We start from the raw sequence: 18742 nt of genomic DNA, 5'->3' as shown, positions 1-18742 counted from the left end.
GAGAGAGAGAGAGAGAGAGAGAGAGAGAGAGAGAGAGAGGGGGAGAGAGGAGCCATAGGAGTCTGAATAACAGAAGTCAGAATCACAATGTTAAATGCTTCAAGCCAGTTGAAACTTCTGTAAATCAACAGTATGAGGGCATAGAGAATGACCATGTGTACCCTCTGGACAGCATTCCACTTGACTATTTCTTAATCGTTGATGAATTAATGAACTGAGGAGGGATTGGAATGTTAGGACTGACTGTTTCTAGGAAATCTCCAACTCTAGACTTTGTCCCTCTCACACAGCACTCTGTTCTGTCATGCATCACTATGTCCTTGCTATTCTGTTCTGTACATTCCAGCCAGATGTCAGGTCCTTCCTAAAATCTGAATTCGGTCATCTCACTGAGGGAGAAAGCCTGGCCAGATTTGAATATTCCTCTATGGTCCAAATTCTGAAAACTGAGTCCAATTAGTACTGAGTGTCCTGTACTTCCTAATGAAAATGAGGGAATAACATTTTCTCCAGATAGTGTTTCTAGTTTTGTTTTTAGTCATCTAAAACACAAATCTGTCTATTACTTCCTTTTGGTCACATTTCATTTTTATAAGTATTTTATTGGGTTATTATTGAAAAACTCATCATAATTAAAACAAATAACTATACATATATCTATCTATATTTATATCTCTGAACACAATGAAAATTTATCATCACAGAAGATTTCTATTCCATAGCACTTCATAATTTTTGCCGATGGCCATCTTACTTTACAATAGACACTAGTGGTCAGTAAATAATGCTACTATGTTAGTTTTTATCTTCTGGGTTTTGTATAAATGGTATTATAACTTTGATTTTATTGTATTGTTTTAAACAAAAGTTATTATGTAAAGATTCATTCATAATGTTTGTGAATATTTCATTGTATTTTTTAGTCATATTCTATTGTGTGCATTGTCACAGTAAACTCATTTAGTTTTCTCTTGATAGAGTCTAGGCTATTTATAGTTTTGTGTAGTTAAAAAATAACATGTTATAAATGTTTTGTACATGCACGCACACACAAATGCACACAAATATTTCTGCATAAAAATATTTTCGTTAGGTTGGTAGCTGGGAATGCAGTGCCTGAAAGTTTTTATATACAACTTTCTAAACATGTATAATGCATCCTAGTCACTTACTCCTCTATGCTTTCTATCCTGTCATCTACTTCCCTTCCTTTTGCAAGTCTTCATCCCATATTCATGTCTTTGTATATGTGTGTGTGTGTGTGTGTGTGTGTGTGTATGTGACAGAGATCAAAAAAGAGAGAGATCTTTGTGTGTGATATGTGTGGGTTTGTGTGTCTATATTAGTGTGACACTTCATACATATATATGTGACCATGTATGTGGAAGGCAGAGGTTGACACTAGGTATTATTAGGTGTCTTCCTTTATAGTGCTCACCCTACTTTTGAGACAGGGTCTTTCACTGGACCTGGAGCTTGCCAAATAATCTAGACTGTCAGGCCAGCAAGCCCAGGATGTACCTATCTCTACTGTTCTGGATCTGGGATGATAGTTGCCTATCTCCTTATATGAGTACTGGGTATCTGTACTCAGGTCCACAGGTGCTTCATGTACCTAACCAATTTCCCAGTCCTGAGGTCTGATGTTGGAGGTGAGGTGAAGATGGGTGTGTTAGCTCCAGAAGAGGGAGGAAGAGAGAATCTACGTTTATGTTTTATTTTTTTACTTCTAGGCCTCAGCAGATGTGACAGTGCTCAGACCCTTTGGGTGAAGATGGAATTTCCTTACTCTTTTCCCTGATTCAAAAGCTACTGCCATCTGGAAGCAATCTCAATAGCCAGAAATAAATCTTTCCCAGCTATCTGAGTATCCTTTAATCTAATGAAGTTAACAATGAAATTAACCATCACATTAACACATTTGAGAAGTATGAGGACAATAGATTGGCTGGTGATTTGTTGTAAAGAACAGTGCAGTCCCTTTTCTCACATTACTCCTCCTTTTTTGTCTCTTCAGTTGTATGACTATGAAAAGTGCATGATTATATACAAATGCAATGCTTAAACTCAGACACAGGTAACGACTTGTAGACACAAGATGTCGCGTCCGCCTCGACCAGCAAGGAAGACGCAACACCAGGCTCTTCTCCAAGCAGTTTATTCAAGAACCTTGAGACAATCTTCTGACCCCCGGGGAAAGCCATCTTCTTCTTCTCCTTCTCCTCCTGGGGAAAGCCAGCCCACGCCCTTTATAGCCACTGGGCAACCAACCCCGTAGTGCCACGTGGACAATGCCGATAGGGTCAGACATTCGCAAGCAAGCCAGATCCTAGCCTTAGCCAAATAAGGAGCACCTGCCATCGGGAAGGTGGAAGCCAGACGCTGTAGCCATCTTTGAGGCACGGCCGTGCACGGCACTCTACAACAAGACACCATTTTGCAAAGCAGAATTCAAAGCTGTGTTCTCCTACATGCTTTGAAGCTAATGAAGCAGATTCTCTTCCTGCTTTGAGGCTATACTGGGAAACGTCGCTAAAGCTGTTTAGTGTTTGAATAGAATGTGAGGATGACTGCATAGGCAGTGTGCTCCTTCCTCTTGGGTTGATTGATAAGTGCCAGAATTGGAAGCAGTCCCGAGCTTGCTCTAGGTAAGATGGTGTCATACTTCCATTCTGTTTTATGATGTTCATTCAGAACCAATGTTCAATCTTAATTTTTTTGTCTTTCAGGTAAAGTCCTTCACTTAGGCCACTAGCACATTTTCATGAATTTGTGACTAGTGAGAGGCATTGGGCAATAATCTTAGGTGTTTTCCTGGATCATTAGCTTATGATTGCCACTATTGGAGGTTTTAAGACTGGCACCTGGCATAATGGGTTACAGATATGGCAATCGGACACAAATAGAGAAATGACAGAGGAGGCAGAGTCTTGTATGTTAGGGAATGGGCTTGTAACATGTTCATGGTACATGTCACTTCAAGATGCTGGCATTGACAGGATTTCTCAGGGTCCCTTCATTCACAATTTAGAGAGTCATTTAGGGCCAGTAAAGAGGATATTGTGGCTAAAGGACAAGGTAAATATTAACTCAGCCCCTGTTCCTCTATTGACTCTGGCTAAGGAGGGTGAAAAAGAATATCCAATGGAAAGAGACCAGCAGAGACAAGGCAAAGAGCAAGAGGACATTTGGAAGATCAGAATAACAACTCCGCTTTTACCTCATTTCAAGGCCACAGCTAGTGCTTTGTGACAGAGGCTCACAGGGTCCCTTAGTGGCACACAGTTCTCAAGCTGTGCATCCTGTGCCTGTGCTCCACTTGTTTTTACAGATGGCTGGGCATCGGATTGGGCTTCTAGTGAGCTTATTTCTCCTTGAGGTTCTTCTCTTGGATGCTGCAAAAATCCTGACTGTGTCTACACTGAGTGAGTGTTTTCTGAGAATCTTGTGAGATCAGGATACCTGGGTTAATATGTCTCATGCAAATAGCATGCAGTGGACTGACTATTCAGGAGATTTTTTAGCTAGGCTTAGATCAAACCCAGGGGAGGAAGGATGTGTTGTGCAATGTGGTGCTTAGATGGAATTCTACTAAAGAGTGGGGATAAATAGTAGGTGGAAATAGCATCTGTTGTGGAAATAGGAGCAGGACACTGAGTGGTATATTGTAAGGAAGACAAGAAAGGCTTTTCTACTGAGACTTTAGATTGTAAGTAGATGGGAGGCATATTAGTCAAAGTGATCAGTCTATTCCTCCACAACATTGAACAGTGAGCATTTCTTGATTTTTCTGTGGGGAGGTGGTTAACATCCATAAACATTTTTGGTTTCAACAGATGTTCTTCTTCGTATAAGCACCCAGTCACTGAAGTTTGCATGCCACTAGGGCATCATCTTACTGTAGGAACTGCTATGTTACTCTGAACACCACAAATGTTCTGACGCCATTGTTTGGTCTGAGGCTCATAATAATTGGGTAGGGCTTTATATACATGAATCAATGATACAAGTCAGGGGTGGGTAAGGGAAATACATATTAGTACCAAAGGCAACAGACCACATTAAACCCATATATAGGCTTTGTGAAAACACTTTTTTCAGTTGTTAACGTGGTTGCATTCATAGTTGAATAGGATGTGACACAAGGATCAGGGCTGGAAAGGACACAGATATAACAGGAAGGCAGAGTTGGTGAATGTGTTATCCTATTTCAATCCTCTATTGGATAACTACGGGTGCCAGTAAGGCATCAAGATTTTAATAAAAGTAACCTTCAAGCTTCTGTAAAGGAACATAGACAATTTGTAATGTGTGATCACAATACACTCATAATAGATATTACCCCAAAACAGGTTGTCAGAAAATAACTCACATGTTGTGCTCCATGACTTCTAAAATTAATGATTTTTAAAAGTTAAGTTAAAGCAAGTCAAGCTGGATGACTCATTTAGAATTTTATTTTATTTTATTTTTGGTGATTGATTACCAAATAATAATGCTGGGATTAAAGGCATGCACCACCATCACCTGGCAGATGATAATTTTATGGAAAGCAGTTTTCTGTTAACTGCTGTGGAAATAATCATCACGTAGGACTGGGGACGAACATTTAGATGTACCCTTAAGCCCTAGAATCCCAGAACCTCCTCAGTGTCAGGGGCAGAACATTCAGAGACTTATCCTAAATTTCTGAGGGGTGATTTTTTTTTCTGAAATCACACATTCCTTTTTTTATTTTTAATTTTTAATTTTAATTATTTTCGTATTACATACCAACCACAGTTCCCCCTCCCTCCTCTCCTCCTGCTCTCCCCCCATCTCCCCCCACCCCACCCCCATCCACTCCTTAGGTAGGGTAAGACCTCCCATGGGGAGTCAACAAAGCCTGACATATCAAGTTGAGGCAGGACCAAGCCCTTCTCCCCTGCATTAAGGCTGAGCAAAGTATCCCACTATAGGGAATGGGCTCCAAAATGCCAGTTCATGAGCCAGGGATAAATCCTAGTCCCACTGCCAGGGGCCCCACAAACAGACCAAACCACACAAGAGCAGGGAACTCGAGGGGTGGTGGGCTTTTATCTGGGTTGTATTCTTTCAGACAACACAAATGTGAATGAGAAGAGTGTTTCACACAACATATAGATTCAACTTCCCTGACTTCTCCAGCTCTGCCCCAATTTAATCATGGTGCTTTGATATCTCCCAGTCACTCTGACCTCCCAGCTTTTGTTATATAATTCCAATTTCTTTTCTTAATTTATCTTTTCTGCTTCAGCTCTGGACTCAAAACTGAAGTTCTAAAGTAATTGTGGCCAATGAGAAGCTATTGGTGTGGTGATATTTGTTGTGGGATATTTGTACACTGTGTGAAGATACATTGGTGTGATTGGTTTAATAAAGAGCTGAATGTCCAATAACTAGGCAGGACGTATAGGCAGGACTTGCAGGCAGAGAGAGGAAGAAGGAGGAGATAATCAAGGTACAGAGGAAATGCCAATGAGTCATTGGTGGTGGTGGGGATCAGACATATAGAATGAAAGAAAGGTAAAAAGCCACGAGGCAAAAATGTAGGTTATTGTACAGGGGTTAATTTAAGTTAGAAGAGCTAGTGGGTAGCCTAATCTAAGGCTTAGTTTTCATAATTAATAATAAGCTTCTGTGTCAGTATTTCTGAGCTGGCTGCCCAAAGAAAAAATCCAACTACAGATATGTGTACCTTTCCTAAGGATCATATTTCCAGGATTGCTGGAGAATATATGTTGCCCCAGCTTCTCATGCATCTGATGTTCTTCATGAGCACCCTAGACTAGTTGAGTCCTCATGATAACCCTCAATGCTTTTATTTAAAAAGATACAAATTCAGGTCCAATAAGAGAAATTTCTTAAGTGAGGGCTTCTGTATCCATGAAAATTTTTCACTCAAAAGATATCAGCCATCATATTGTGATGTATTTTCTATTGCAACCCAATGATTGCAGTGTTGGGAAGACACAGTGGAAAATATACATGTACCCCAGGACATAGAGTGTCCAAGCAGAGTAGCTCATTACATCAAGAATGGGAGAATGGGAATCTTCAGATGTTTAAAAGTGATTCATTTATTTTTATTTTATGTTTTTGAGTGTTTTGCCTACATATATATAAGTGTACTATGTAGTTGTTGTTTTCATTGGGCTGGCAATCAGCTCCAAAATAAAGACACAGAGACTTCTTATTAATTATGAATGCTTGCATTTAGCCTGGGCTTGTTCCACTGGCTATTTTAACTTAATTTAACCTGTTTCTATTCATGTCTGTTTTGTCTCAGGTTTTTTTTTTTTTTTTAACCTCTTTTCATTCTGTATGTCCTTCTTTCTTACTTCCTCTATGTCTGGCTGGTTGGCCCATGGTATCTCCCTGTTTTCTCTTTTTCTTTGTTCTCCAAGCCTAAATTCCTCCTCCTACTTACTCTCCCTCCCTGGAAGTCCTGCCTATAACTCCTCCATTGGCCATTCAGTTTTTTATTAGACCAATTAGGTGACTTAAGAAAGCAAGGTAAAAAGCAACACATCTTTGTATAATGAAACAAGTGCCACACCTCTTTACATAGTTAAACAAATATTCCACAACATTTCCTCCTTTTTGTCTAAATACAAAGAAAAGTTTTAGCTTTAACATAGTAAGACTATATACAATAACAACAATTATCAAGTAAGAATTGCATTTACAATGTCCAGTCCATTTGTATTTGGCAAATTCAGAGAAAATACTTTGTTATCTAACCTATCTTGGTGAGTCCAAAGTTGTGTACCTGATTTACTTTCTATCCTAACTTGTATTACCAGCCCAAAACTGTCTTTTTAGACCTCAAAACATTTTCTTAGATAAACAATTTAAGCTTTTGTGTTTCTCAACCTTAGGAACTTTTATGTCTCTTATCTAAGTTTCTTTTCTGAATTTGGTTACAAAGAAAACTGTATCTGTAACTACCTCATCTTCTACTCCATCAGAGACCTGAGGAAGAAATAATATTATCTGAATAAACAGGAAGTTCAGAGCAAGCATCATCCAAAAGTATAGAAATGACAGAAGCAGCTGGCTGCCTGGACAGTCATCCAAGGTTCCTCTGCAACATTGGGGCATCCATCTTTGGCCTATATGCCTAGAATATCTGACAGACTTTTCTGTGAAGCCAAAATTTTGAAGGACTGTCCTATCTAGTCTTGGCAAAGTTCAGCAGTATTTTTTCTTTGTGTCCTGCTTGTCCAGTTTGTATAGTACACTGTTAGCAGTTAAAGCAAGGGCAGTTTCTTAAGTGTTTAGCTTTGCCACAAAAAAGTGAACTCCATATGGAGGTTTTTGATGCCTACCATCCTTTTACGAAGTACATTGGTTCTGCTAGGAGCAGATGTGTCTAACTGTCATCAAAGCCTTAGGTTATTAAACATCTTAAGCCATATTCTGTATGTCTCTGAAGCATTTGAAGATGGCCTATGTATCTGAAATATATCTGTTTAATCTTGAAAATATACCTAACATGACTACAAGTTTGATTGTTATAGATAACTAACTGCTAACATACATTTTTAGTTATCCTAAACAGTTTGTAATAATAGCTTTCAAGAACTAGAATTTCAGATTACATTTTTAAATGTGCTGCATAGGTACAATACTTTAAGCAAGAGTAAAAATGTACATATGACATAACAAAAATAACCTTAAATTTGTATCGATATACAAAAATCCATACCAATGCAAAATATTTGAGATTATTAATATTAATAGTTGCCTTTTTATCCTTTATTTCTATATAGCCACTAACTGATGACAAACATCCATAGCTTACCAAATGACCAAAACTCACCCACCCCACCTCTTGGGAATGTAGGCATTGTCTTATCTAGACTGCTTTCTGTTGTCTGGGGTGATGACATCACTAGGGAATCCTAAGAAAATTGAGAAAATGGTCAAGTTCTAAGAAAACTAGCTATAGCACTTGTTGTCTAGTCTCTGTGTAATGGGAAAGTACAAGGCTTATCTGAAGTTCTGATTAGAATAGTCTGTGAGTCTGAGCATCTCAGCTAACTGCCTTGAAGCTGGTCTGAATGTAGAACTCTGAGGGAACTGCAACAGAGGCACTCTGGAAGGCAGGATCACCTAGTCCACCCATTTTCATTGGTGTCTGGTCTCCTTGCTCTGAAAACACACAAACTTTCAAAGGTAACATACATATTTATAGTAACACAAGTATGGATTCTGTATTTTACAAAAGCCTGCCAAAGATGATGTTTTATGTTTTGTGCTTGAGCAGGTAAAAGACATCTGTTAACTTTATAGGTTTGCTTGGATTGTATAACCAAATCTCTATCCATGCCATCTGAAAGGATGGCATGCAATAATAAGTCATGATGATTCTATAACCAACAAGATCTTCATGTCTCATTCAGTCTCAGAACTGTTTCCATGTCAAGGGATCAGTTTATGTGTCACCTGTCTTGAAATTTTCTAGGTTTATTTCTTTATGTCTGTAGCCAAGATTTTCAGGGGGTCTCCCCCAACCAAATCTTGTCCCTATTAATTTTGAAGGAATTCTAAGTCTTTAATTTCCCATGGAAACAAAAATATAACCTCTCCCCCAACACAATACATTTTCTGAATTCCATTTCAAAGTTAAAACATCCCTAAAGTATCTAGGCTGTTTAATTCAGCAACTCATTTCACAGTCTGTGCCTCTCAGCAGCTGTCATTTGCTCATCAGCATTAAAAAAATTTAGTCAACAAAATACTATACAGGAACCAGACTCCCTGTGTATTTCTCATCTTTACATGGCTTAATTTTTTATATTACTTCACTTTCTCTTTAAAGACTTTACTTAGGAGACATAAGCCCACCCTGCACCGATTGGGAACAGGTAAGGCCCCATCTCCAGACTGGGCAGACCAGGTCCCTAGCCTCTAGGCCCTGAGGTCACATTCTGTTCCCCTCCCCCAAGCCATTGGAGCCCCAGGGACTGGCCAGCTGCCCCTTTGCCCACCCCCTCACCAAGAAAACAGCCCCCCCGTGACACTAGTAAAAACCAGAGGCATAAGCCCACCCTGCACCAATTGGGAATAGAAAACAGGTCCCACCCTGCACGACTGGGAATAGCTGCTCCCTGAGACAGAGCCCAATGGTGACCACTGAACTAAGAGTTGCTCCCTGAGACACAGAATCCATTAGCACTGATTGGACCAAGAGCCCAGATTAGACCAAGAGCTCCCATTACACCAAGAATATCAATCAGATCAAAAGAGGCTTCCTCAGGCACAGATAGATACCACTTTCACAGAGTAGAGGAAGAGGTGTGTAGATGCCAGTGTAAAAATACAGTCAACCACATAAAGACCAATATGGCACCATCAGAACCTAGTGGTGCTACATCAGCAAGACGTAAACATCCCAAGGCAGAAGAAATAGACCTTAAAATGACTTTAAGAAGATGATAGAGGCCTTTAACGAGGAAATTAAAACTACCCTTAAAGAATTCGAAGAAAAGACAAACAAAAAATTGGAATAAATCAATAAATCCCTTAAAGAAAGCCAAGAAAAAGCAATTAAATATGTGAGAGAAACAGTTCAAGATTTGAAAACTAAAATAGAGGCAATAAAGAAGACACAAACTGAGGGAAGGCTGGAAGTGGAAAATCTGAGTAAATGAACAGGAACTACAGATGCAAGCATAACCAACAGAATGCAAGAAATGGAAGAGAGAATCTCTGGCATTGAAGATACAATAGAGGAAATAAATTTATCAGCCAAAGAAAACAATAAAGCCAAAAAAGTCATAACGCAAAACGTCCAGGAAATTTGGGACATCATGAAAAGACCAAACCTAAGAATAATAGGGATAGAAGAAGGAGAAGAATACCAACTCAAAGGCATAGAAAATATATTCAACAAAAGCATAGAAGAAAACTTTCCCAACTTAAAGAATGAAATGCCTATGAAGGTACTAGAAGCTTATAGAACAGCAAATAGACTAGATCCCAAAAAAGACCCCTTGCCTCATAATAATCAAGCCACTAAACATACACAATAAAGAAAAACATTAAGAGCTGCAAAGGAAAAAGGCCAAGTAACATATAAAAGCAGACCCATCAGAATAACACTTGACTTCTCAATGGAGACTCTGAAAGCCAGAAGGTCCTGGACAGATATTATGCAGACACTAAGAGACCATGGATGCCAACCCAGACTGTTATATCCAGCAAAACTCTCAATTGACATAGATGGAGTAAACAAAATATTCCATGATAAAACCAGATTTAAACAATACCCATCCACAAATCCAACCCCACAGAAAGCACTAGAAGTTAAATTCCAACCTAAGGAAGTTTAATACAACCATGAAAATACAGTTAATAGATAATCCCACACCAACAAATACCAAAGAAGAGAAACACACAACACTACCAACAACAAAAAAAACCCCAGGAATTAACAATCACTGGTCATTAATATCCATTAATATTAATGGTCTCAATTTGTCTATAAAAAGACACAGGCTGACAGAGTGGATATGAAAACAGTATCCATCCTTCTGCTGCATACAAGAAACACACCTCAACTTTAAAGACAGACACTACCCCAGAGTGAAAGGCTGGGAAAAGACTTTCCAATCAAATGGACTTAAGAAACAAGCTGGTGTAGCTATCCTAATGTCTAATAAAATAGACTTCAAACTAAAATCAGTCAAAAGAGATCGGGAAGGACATTACATACTTATCACAGGGAAAATCCACCAAGATGAAGTCTCAATTCTGAACATTTATGCCCCAAATACAAGGCACCCACATTTGTAAAAGAAACATTACTAAAGCTTAAATTACACATCAAACCCCACACACTAGTAGTGGGAGATTTCAACACCCCACTCTCACCACTGGATAGATCTGTGAGACTTAACAGAGAAATAAGAGACCTAACAGAAGTTATGACTCAAATGGACTTAATAGATATCTACAGAACATTCCACTCTAACACAAAAGAATATACCTTTTTCTCAGCACCCCATGGAACCTTCTCAAAAATTGACCACATGCTTGGTCACAAAGCAAAACTCAACAGATACAAAAAAAATTGAAATAACCTCCTGTATTTTATCAGACCACCATGGCTTAAAGTTAGATTTCAACAACAACAAAATTTACAGAAAGTCTACAATCTCATGGAAACTGAACAATGCCCAAATGAATCACCAATGGGTCAGAGAAGAAATAAAGAATTTTTTTCCCTAGAATTCAATGAAATTAAAGTACAACATACCCAAACTTATGGGACACTATGAAAGCAATGCTAAGAGGAAAATTCATAGCACTAAGTACCTACATAAAGAAAATGGAAATATCTCACACTAGTGACTTAAAAGCACACTTGGAAGCTCTAGAACAAAAAGAAGCAAACTCACCCAGAAAGAATCGACACCAGAAAACAATCAAATTGAGGGCTGAAATCAATGAAATAGAAACAAAGAGAACAATATAAAGAATCAATAAAACAAAATGTTGGTTCTTTGAAAAAAAATCAACAAGATAAACAAGCCCTTATCCAAATTAACCAAAAGGCAGAGGCAGAGAGAGAGAGAGAGAGAGAGAGAGAGAGAGAGAGAGAGAGAGAGAGAATCAAAATCAACAAAATCAGAAATGAAAAGGGAGATATAACAACAGACAATGAGAATTATCAGGTCATACTTCAAAAATCAGGCTCTGCTGACTTCCATGGGAGACCTTGCCTTGGAGGAGGTGGAAATGGGGGGTGTGTTGGCGGGGAAGCCTGGTGGACGGGAGGAGGGAGGACAAGGGAATCTGTGATTGGTATGTAAAATGAATAGAAAATCTCTTAATAAAAAAAAAGAAGATTAAAAGACTTTACTTAATTATTTTTAAACTATTATTTCTTATAATGGACTATATTCATTTTCTTTTCTTTCTTAAGCACCTATGCACACTGTAATCTATTTTAAGTTTTTTTTTCAGTTTGTACCTGCTTCACTGTGCACCTATAGCATTCTGTGACTGGGTGAGTCAAACCTTAAACTATTAAGTGGCACCTATGTCCTTTGCTGGGCAGCTCTGGTGGTTAACTCTGCCCCTTCCTCGGTTCAGAAAGAGCTGAGCCTTAAGTCCATGGGCCTGGCCAGAAGCTTCATTTAACTGGGTGTTGTGTTTAACCAAGGGCTGTATTTAACTGCTCCAGCTCTAGGAAGCTAGTGCCTGAACTGTGGCAGGTGTTTTTACTTAGCTTGCTATTTCTACTTAGTGTGCGAGCTGCTCATGTGCTCTGCTGCACAGCAGCACCTCTTAGGGAGCCATATGCTTTTTTTTTTTTTTTTTTTTTCATCTTTCTCAGACCCTATGTGGAAATTTGGGCACCATTTGTAGTTGGCATTTTCTTTGGACCATCAACCAGCTTCCAAATAAAGACACAGAGACTTATTATTAATTATGAATGCCCGACCTTAATTTAGGCTTGTCCCACTATCTCTTTTAACTAAATTTAACCTGTTTCTATTCTTCTACATTTTGCCTTGGGGCTTTTTACCTTTTTTTTTTCATTCTGTATGTTCTACTCTCCTACTTCCTTTGTGTTTGTTTAGCTGACCCCTGGGGTCTCTCTGGCATCTCTTTTTCTTTCTTCTCCAAGATTAAATGTTTCTTCCTACTTCCCTGCCTGGAAGTCCTGCCTATACCTCCTCTCTCACTATTGGGCATTCAGCTTTTTATTAGACAAATCAGGTGCCCTAGGCAGGCAAGGTAAAGCACCAAAACATCTTTACATAGTTAAACAAATGCAACACATTTTTACACAATTAAACAAATATTCTGCAACAGTATCATCTGCATGAAATGCCTATGGAGGCCAGAAGAGTCTCCTGGAACTGTAGTTTCAGATAGCTGTAAGCCATCATGTAAGTGCTGAGGATTGAACCCAAGTCCTCTGTGAGAGCAGCAACTGCTCTTAACTGCTGAGCCATCTCTTCAGTATGACCTTCCTATCTTTAGTGGAGGATTGCTATTGGCCAAAGCTCTGTGTTCATGTCTTGGGTATTACCTAAAATGTATTGAGGGCATGCAAGAGCTAGCTTCTTCTATGGATTGTGAATCTTTCTATGTATTTACACACATTTTTGAATTTCTTTATGCCAGCTATCTCAGATAATCAGAAATCTTTTCATTAGTCTCCACAAAGCTGAACTTATGTTTTATTTCTAGGTGGAAGCCATTATATAATGATGAACCGTTTGTCACAAATTCTTCAAGACCATGGCCATAATGTGACCAGTTTGCTTAATGAAATGGTTTTTACCCCAGGTACTTTTAAAATCAATTATTACATTAAATCACTTTAAATAATAAATAATAGATTTTTGTATAGAACTGCTTGATGAAAGTTCCGTATTTGGTCTTATTTAGAGATAAATCATGGTGTGTATGTGAATAGGTGTGTGTGTGTGTGTGTGTGTGTGTGTGTGTGTGTGTGTGTATGTATGTATAAGTTCCATAGATCTTATTAGACTATGTGGTCTTGGCCTCATATGATATACTTCTGTATTTTACTTCCTGGTGTAGGTTGACTATGATTGCAGTATGTACCCTAAACTTTTGTGTGCCAGAACCAATAGTATTGAACATTATTGATCTATAAGGTCTAGTAAAAACTGATTGGCTATGAAGGTATATACTTGGGAAGGAATTACATTGTCCTTCTAGGGGTGGATTAATTCTCAGTTGGGTGTTTATAAAAGAATGAACCTTCCCTTCTCTGGCCTTTTTCTTCTCTTTTGTAATGTGGTTCTCATACCCACTATTACACACATCACCTTCTATGTTATGATGCAGTGAAAAGGCATCCATCAAAGGCTATTCACACAGCTCCATTCAATCTTGGATAGCCAATTTTTAGAACTATGAGCTAAGTAATTTTTTATATTTATTTTTATTTTTTATATGTATATTTGTGTGTGATTATGTTTCTGCATGTGAGTACAAGTGCCCAGGAAGGCCAAAAGAAGTGATTGGATCACCTGGACCTGGAGTTAACAGACAGATGTGAGCTGCCTGATGTGGATGCTGGAAACTGAACATGGGTGTTGTGCAATATTTGTACACTGTGTGAAAGTGCATTGCTATGACTGGTGTAATTCAAAAGATGAACAACCAATGGCATTTTCAGGGAGAGAAAGGAAGAGGAGGAGGAGTCTAGGCACTCAGGAGACCCTAGAATACCCAGAGAGGAAATAGGAGGTGCAAGATGGAAGAGAAGTAATGCCATGTGATAGAACATAGATTCATATAAATGAGTTAATTTAAGTTATAATGGCTCATGGGACAAGCCTAAGCTAAGGCCAAGCTTTCATAATTAATAAGTCTCCATGGCATTATTTGTGATCTGGTGGCCTAAAGAAAAGTATGATTACATATAGTTCCTCTGCTAGAGTAGTACACACTTTTAGCTGCTGAGCCATTTAAGTAAAATATTAAAAATATAAATTAACTAGTATCAGATGTCTTGTTATGGCATCAAAAGTTGATTAATTATCCCATTATTTGAATGTCACTCATAGTCAACACTACACACCATTATTGATCATTTTGAGAAATTCTTATGTCAAGTGTGCCGAATGTAATATTGAACAGACATATTCTGCCATATTTAGGACTTTAATTATCTAAGGACAATGGAATGTCTACAGTGTGCTTTTATTCAGAGAGATGGCATTTGCAGAGTCAGAGCAAAATACACCTTTCCTAATCTTTTCCTCCTTATATCTTTAGTGTTTATTTTTCTATAGAAAATAAGAACAAAGGCAATACATCTATCTGAAATTTAGTCTTTGATTATGTGAATCTTCTCTCAGATATTTGGTTTTCCTTCATTATCCCTACTCTTTGTATGTATAATAGTAGTAGGGGAATGGTTCTCACACTGCAAACCACGGAGTTTTGCATTCCTTGTCAGCATTTAGTTTGGATGACATCTAGATTTAAAGTCGAGTCAGAAAAACAACAGCAACAACACAAGCACCAGTATCAGGACACGGTCCAAGAATGGAATCCTACAAGGAGAATTCTGAGTGCTTATGAGTAACCTCCAAGAAACCAAGACAAGAATCTTATGATCCTAGTTTCTTTAAAACACAGACTTGTTCTTCAATGTATTTTCATGCTCTTCCCAGGTGTAGCAGATAGGAGTGAGTTTACTCAGGAGTATTCATTACAAGTGGCTATTGTTATTTGTTTATATGCCTCTGTGAAAGAACATGTTTTGCCATGTGCAACTTGCTCATGTACACTTTACTCAGGTGACTCTCCTTAACCCTCAGAGTATAAATAATCTGACGCTCTGAATAAAGCTGGCTATTGAATCAGACTAGTTCACCTCATTTATTGGCTCCATTCTGCCAGGCATCACTGCCTCTCAGTGGTAAGCACACCATCAATGAGTATGTATTGACACACTTCTGAAAAGTACATGCATATTCATCCTGTAGAATAAACCACAAATGTGCTATATATGTACTATAACATGTACTATATCCTACCCTTATTATTATGATGCCAGCATTGCAGTAATAATCTGTCAGGCATCTTTTCTTTATAGATATAACAATAGTTCAAACTGGATTTTTAAATGGAGATGGGGGGATAAACCATCTCTGATTTAAAAAGGTATTTTCTAATAGATTCTTGTAACATGAATTGCTAAATGGTTTTATTAATAAAAAACTCAGAGCCAGGTATTGGGGTGAATGATGAAAGATCAGAGAAACAGAACAAGCCACAACCAACCTCACCTCACCAATTCCTCAGCTGAACTTGTTTCCTCAAACTGAAAGCTTCTGAGTCCTCATCCAAATGGATCTCAGCTGAACTGCTGCTAAACACCTCAAAGCTTAAAAGGGCTCTAGTTCCTGGTCCTCACACCTTATATACCTTTTTGCTTCCTGCCATCACTTCCTAGGATTAGAGGCATGTGTCACGATGCCTGGCTGTTTCCAGTGTGGCTTTGAACTCACAGAGATCTAGATGGATCTCTGCCTCCGGAATGCTAGGACTAAAGGTGTGTGCTACCACTGCCTAAACCTATGTTTAAGATAGTGGCTGTTCTGTCTCTGACCCCCAGATAAGTTTATTGGTGTACACAATATATCAACCACAGATTCTACTCAGTGAAGGCTCAGTTTCATTCCATTTTGGGGAGCACTGTTAAATATTCTATGTTAGAGAGGATCCATAAAACTACATTTTTGTCAAACTGACCAAGTGCTAAGAACTTTAGTTGAGTGCTTGTTAGATGTACAACCAAGTCCATCACAGGATGTTTCAGGAAATTAGTTTGTACTTAAGACTGTGAATACTTAGTCTCACTGAAGACGTATCATTCATTTTTTTCTCTAGTTTTACATTTGGTGATTTTGTAAGAGCAGAGAAGACACTACTTAAATGTAGTGAAACCTTCTGCCATCTGTAACTTTTGCTCTAACATGCCTTAATTCCATTAATGTTTCTACTGGTGCAGTTCCTCTGATTTTAATGCTAATTTTGAGACACAAAAGGTAATGAAAGCCCTTTGCAGTTTTCTCTAATAATCTTTGTGTATGTTCTTATACTGTTGGACCCCAAAGTTTAGGGTCTCAAGTGGGCGCCCCAAGAACCCAGACTCCAGTCCAGTTGATGCAGCAGCACGAGGATTTTATTGAAGCTTCTGTACAGAAGAGAAAATTCTGCTCCTAAGAGCAAGAGCTGCATCTTACTGTAGTCACATAGGTGCTTTTAAAGGAAAAACTCACAAAACCCACAAGATTATAATTCCCATACAATTTCATGGCCTGATCACAGGGTGATCACAGAGTGGGTACAGTCACATCCGCACACACATTCTTCCTGAAACCTTAAGGGGGGGGGTATCAGGGCGGGAGTGGAGTTTACACAAAGGTCACAGTGGTCCTTCCTGGAACACCTGCAACTATCCCAGTCACAGTTGAGCACATCTCTTAACAGAAATCTTTTTACATTGTTACAGGGGTGATTGAGTAGTGGCTGAGTCAGGTGGCCCTTGGAACTAGTTTTCTTTTTAGTTCCTTATTTCCTGGGGCTTGGGGGATGTAAGCCTAAAGGGTTGGGGTCTTTCAATACAATACTTGACACACACTCAATTCCTTCTTTTGATTGTTCTTTGATATCCCTCAGTGATGGTGGGTGTCTTTCTAAGTTTCTCATATTTACAGCTTCCCCCAGAGAGACCTAACCAGAATTGCCAAAAAGAATGGCAATTTTGAGAAGTCTAAGGCTAAAATTAAGTTTGAAGTGAACCCTTGATTGTGTTGTAATGATGCTGTGGGTGCTTTTCCTTGCAATATCTTCAGTAGCGTGTTTTTAAATCTATAGACATGAAATCAGTAGGGATAGTAAGGGCATTTTTTAATTTTGTTACCTGTGTTGTGTGGGCATAATCATTCAGTTGGATCTATTCAGTTGGATATTATGTCATACAGGGGAGCCATTCTAACTCTTTACTATGAGCGGCACTGTCTTGCAGACACACAGGTGAGAGTCCTTCCACTTAGGAGAGTCAGCCACAGTTTGTCCTGGCACAGTTTGTGCTGGAATCTACAATCATGACTCAGTCTGAGACTCCAAGACAGGGTTGGCTGAGTCACATGACCCAGGAACAATAAAACAGAAGTTTCATTCCTTTGGTTTCTCTTCAAATATTAATTATTGAAAATCTCCAGTGAGGCTCATGTGAGGATTCTGTTTTGGGCCTACTTCTCCTAACTTGAAATTCTCTCAATACCAAGAGAGAATGGGCTGAAATTTTTTTCCTATAAAATGACAGCTATATCTTGAAATTGTCAGGACTCAAACTTCAAAAGTGGAATCTGACTGTTCAATACACGTGAATAATAAGAAGAGCCAGAGTGGCCAGTTAAGGCCTGGTGGATTTTCTTTCTCTCTCTCTCTCTCTCTCTCTCTCTCTTTCTTTCTTTCTTTCTTTTTCTCTCTCTCTCTCCTTCCTTCCTTCTTCCTTCCTTCCTTTCTTCCTTTCTTCCATTCTTTTTTGTGATTTTGCATATTGACTGAAGGTAGAACCTTTGAATTTGATCAAACAAACAAATGCAGAAAAAAAACCCTCTATGTACTGGCACATGCTCATAATCTATGTGCATGGTAGTATCAAGATTAAGGTTTGTGCATTGGAAGCCAATTGGGACTATTAAACATATCCCTGCCACAAAACAAACAAACAAATCCCAAATATGAAATGAACAGCATCAAAAAGGCAAACAAGCAGACAAATACTTTGCATATTTCATTTTAATTTTTCTATGAAATGCAAGGACTGCAATCAAACTGACTTGTATTTAACTATAAACCCTAACCCATTATAGTGTCAAAGTTAGTGAATCATTTTAGACTATTTCTCTTTGGGATTTCTCACTTGTAAGGTAAAAAATAATAGCTGTGTCTTCAACTGAAAGCTGTTGCTAGAATTTTTCATTACTGTAGCCTGTATAAAAGTTCTTGAATTAGAGCTCCCATCTTGTCCTGGACTTCCCTTTTGGAGTACAGGTGAGTGCCCTTGCTTGCCCCGGACCCCATCCCTGGGCACCAGTCACTCCAGGGAAGACCTGCCCAACTTGGTCCCAGGTTCTGGCCACCGGGCAGGTTCCCTGCTAGCCCCATCGGGAAGGATCCCCTTCTCCAAGACCCCTGGCAGACC

At 38.8% G+C, this 18742-nt stretch overlaps 1 protein-coding gene across 1 annotated transcript in view; it reads left to right on the top strand.

Annotated features, from left to right (window-relative positions):
* Positions 1–3331: 3331 nt before the first annotated feature.
* LOC128113221 (UDP-glucuronosyltransferase 3A1-like) overlaps positions 3332–18742 on the top strand; it is a 30392-nt gene continuing 14981 nt past the window's right edge. The window contains exons 1-2 of the mRNA XM_052742805.1: positions 3332–3425; positions 13231–13329. Of these exons, the coding sequence (XP_052598765.1) occupies positions 3332–3425; positions 13231–13329 (193 nt within the window). The remainder of the gene's footprint in view (positions 3426–13230; positions 13330–18742) is intronic.

This window comes from Peromyscus californicus, unplaced genomic scaffold (assembly GCF_007827085.1).
Source record: "Peromyscus californicus insignis strain IS unplaced genomic scaffold, ASM782708v3 Scaffold_18__1_contigs__length_77618521, whole genome shotgun sequence".
Taxonomy (NCBI): Eukaryota; Metazoa; Chordata; class Mammalia; order Rodentia; family Cricetidae; genus Peromyscus; species Peromyscus californicus.
The sequence above is the reverse complement of the archived record's forward strand: the minus strand, read 5'-3'. Positions and strand labels throughout refer to the sequence as shown.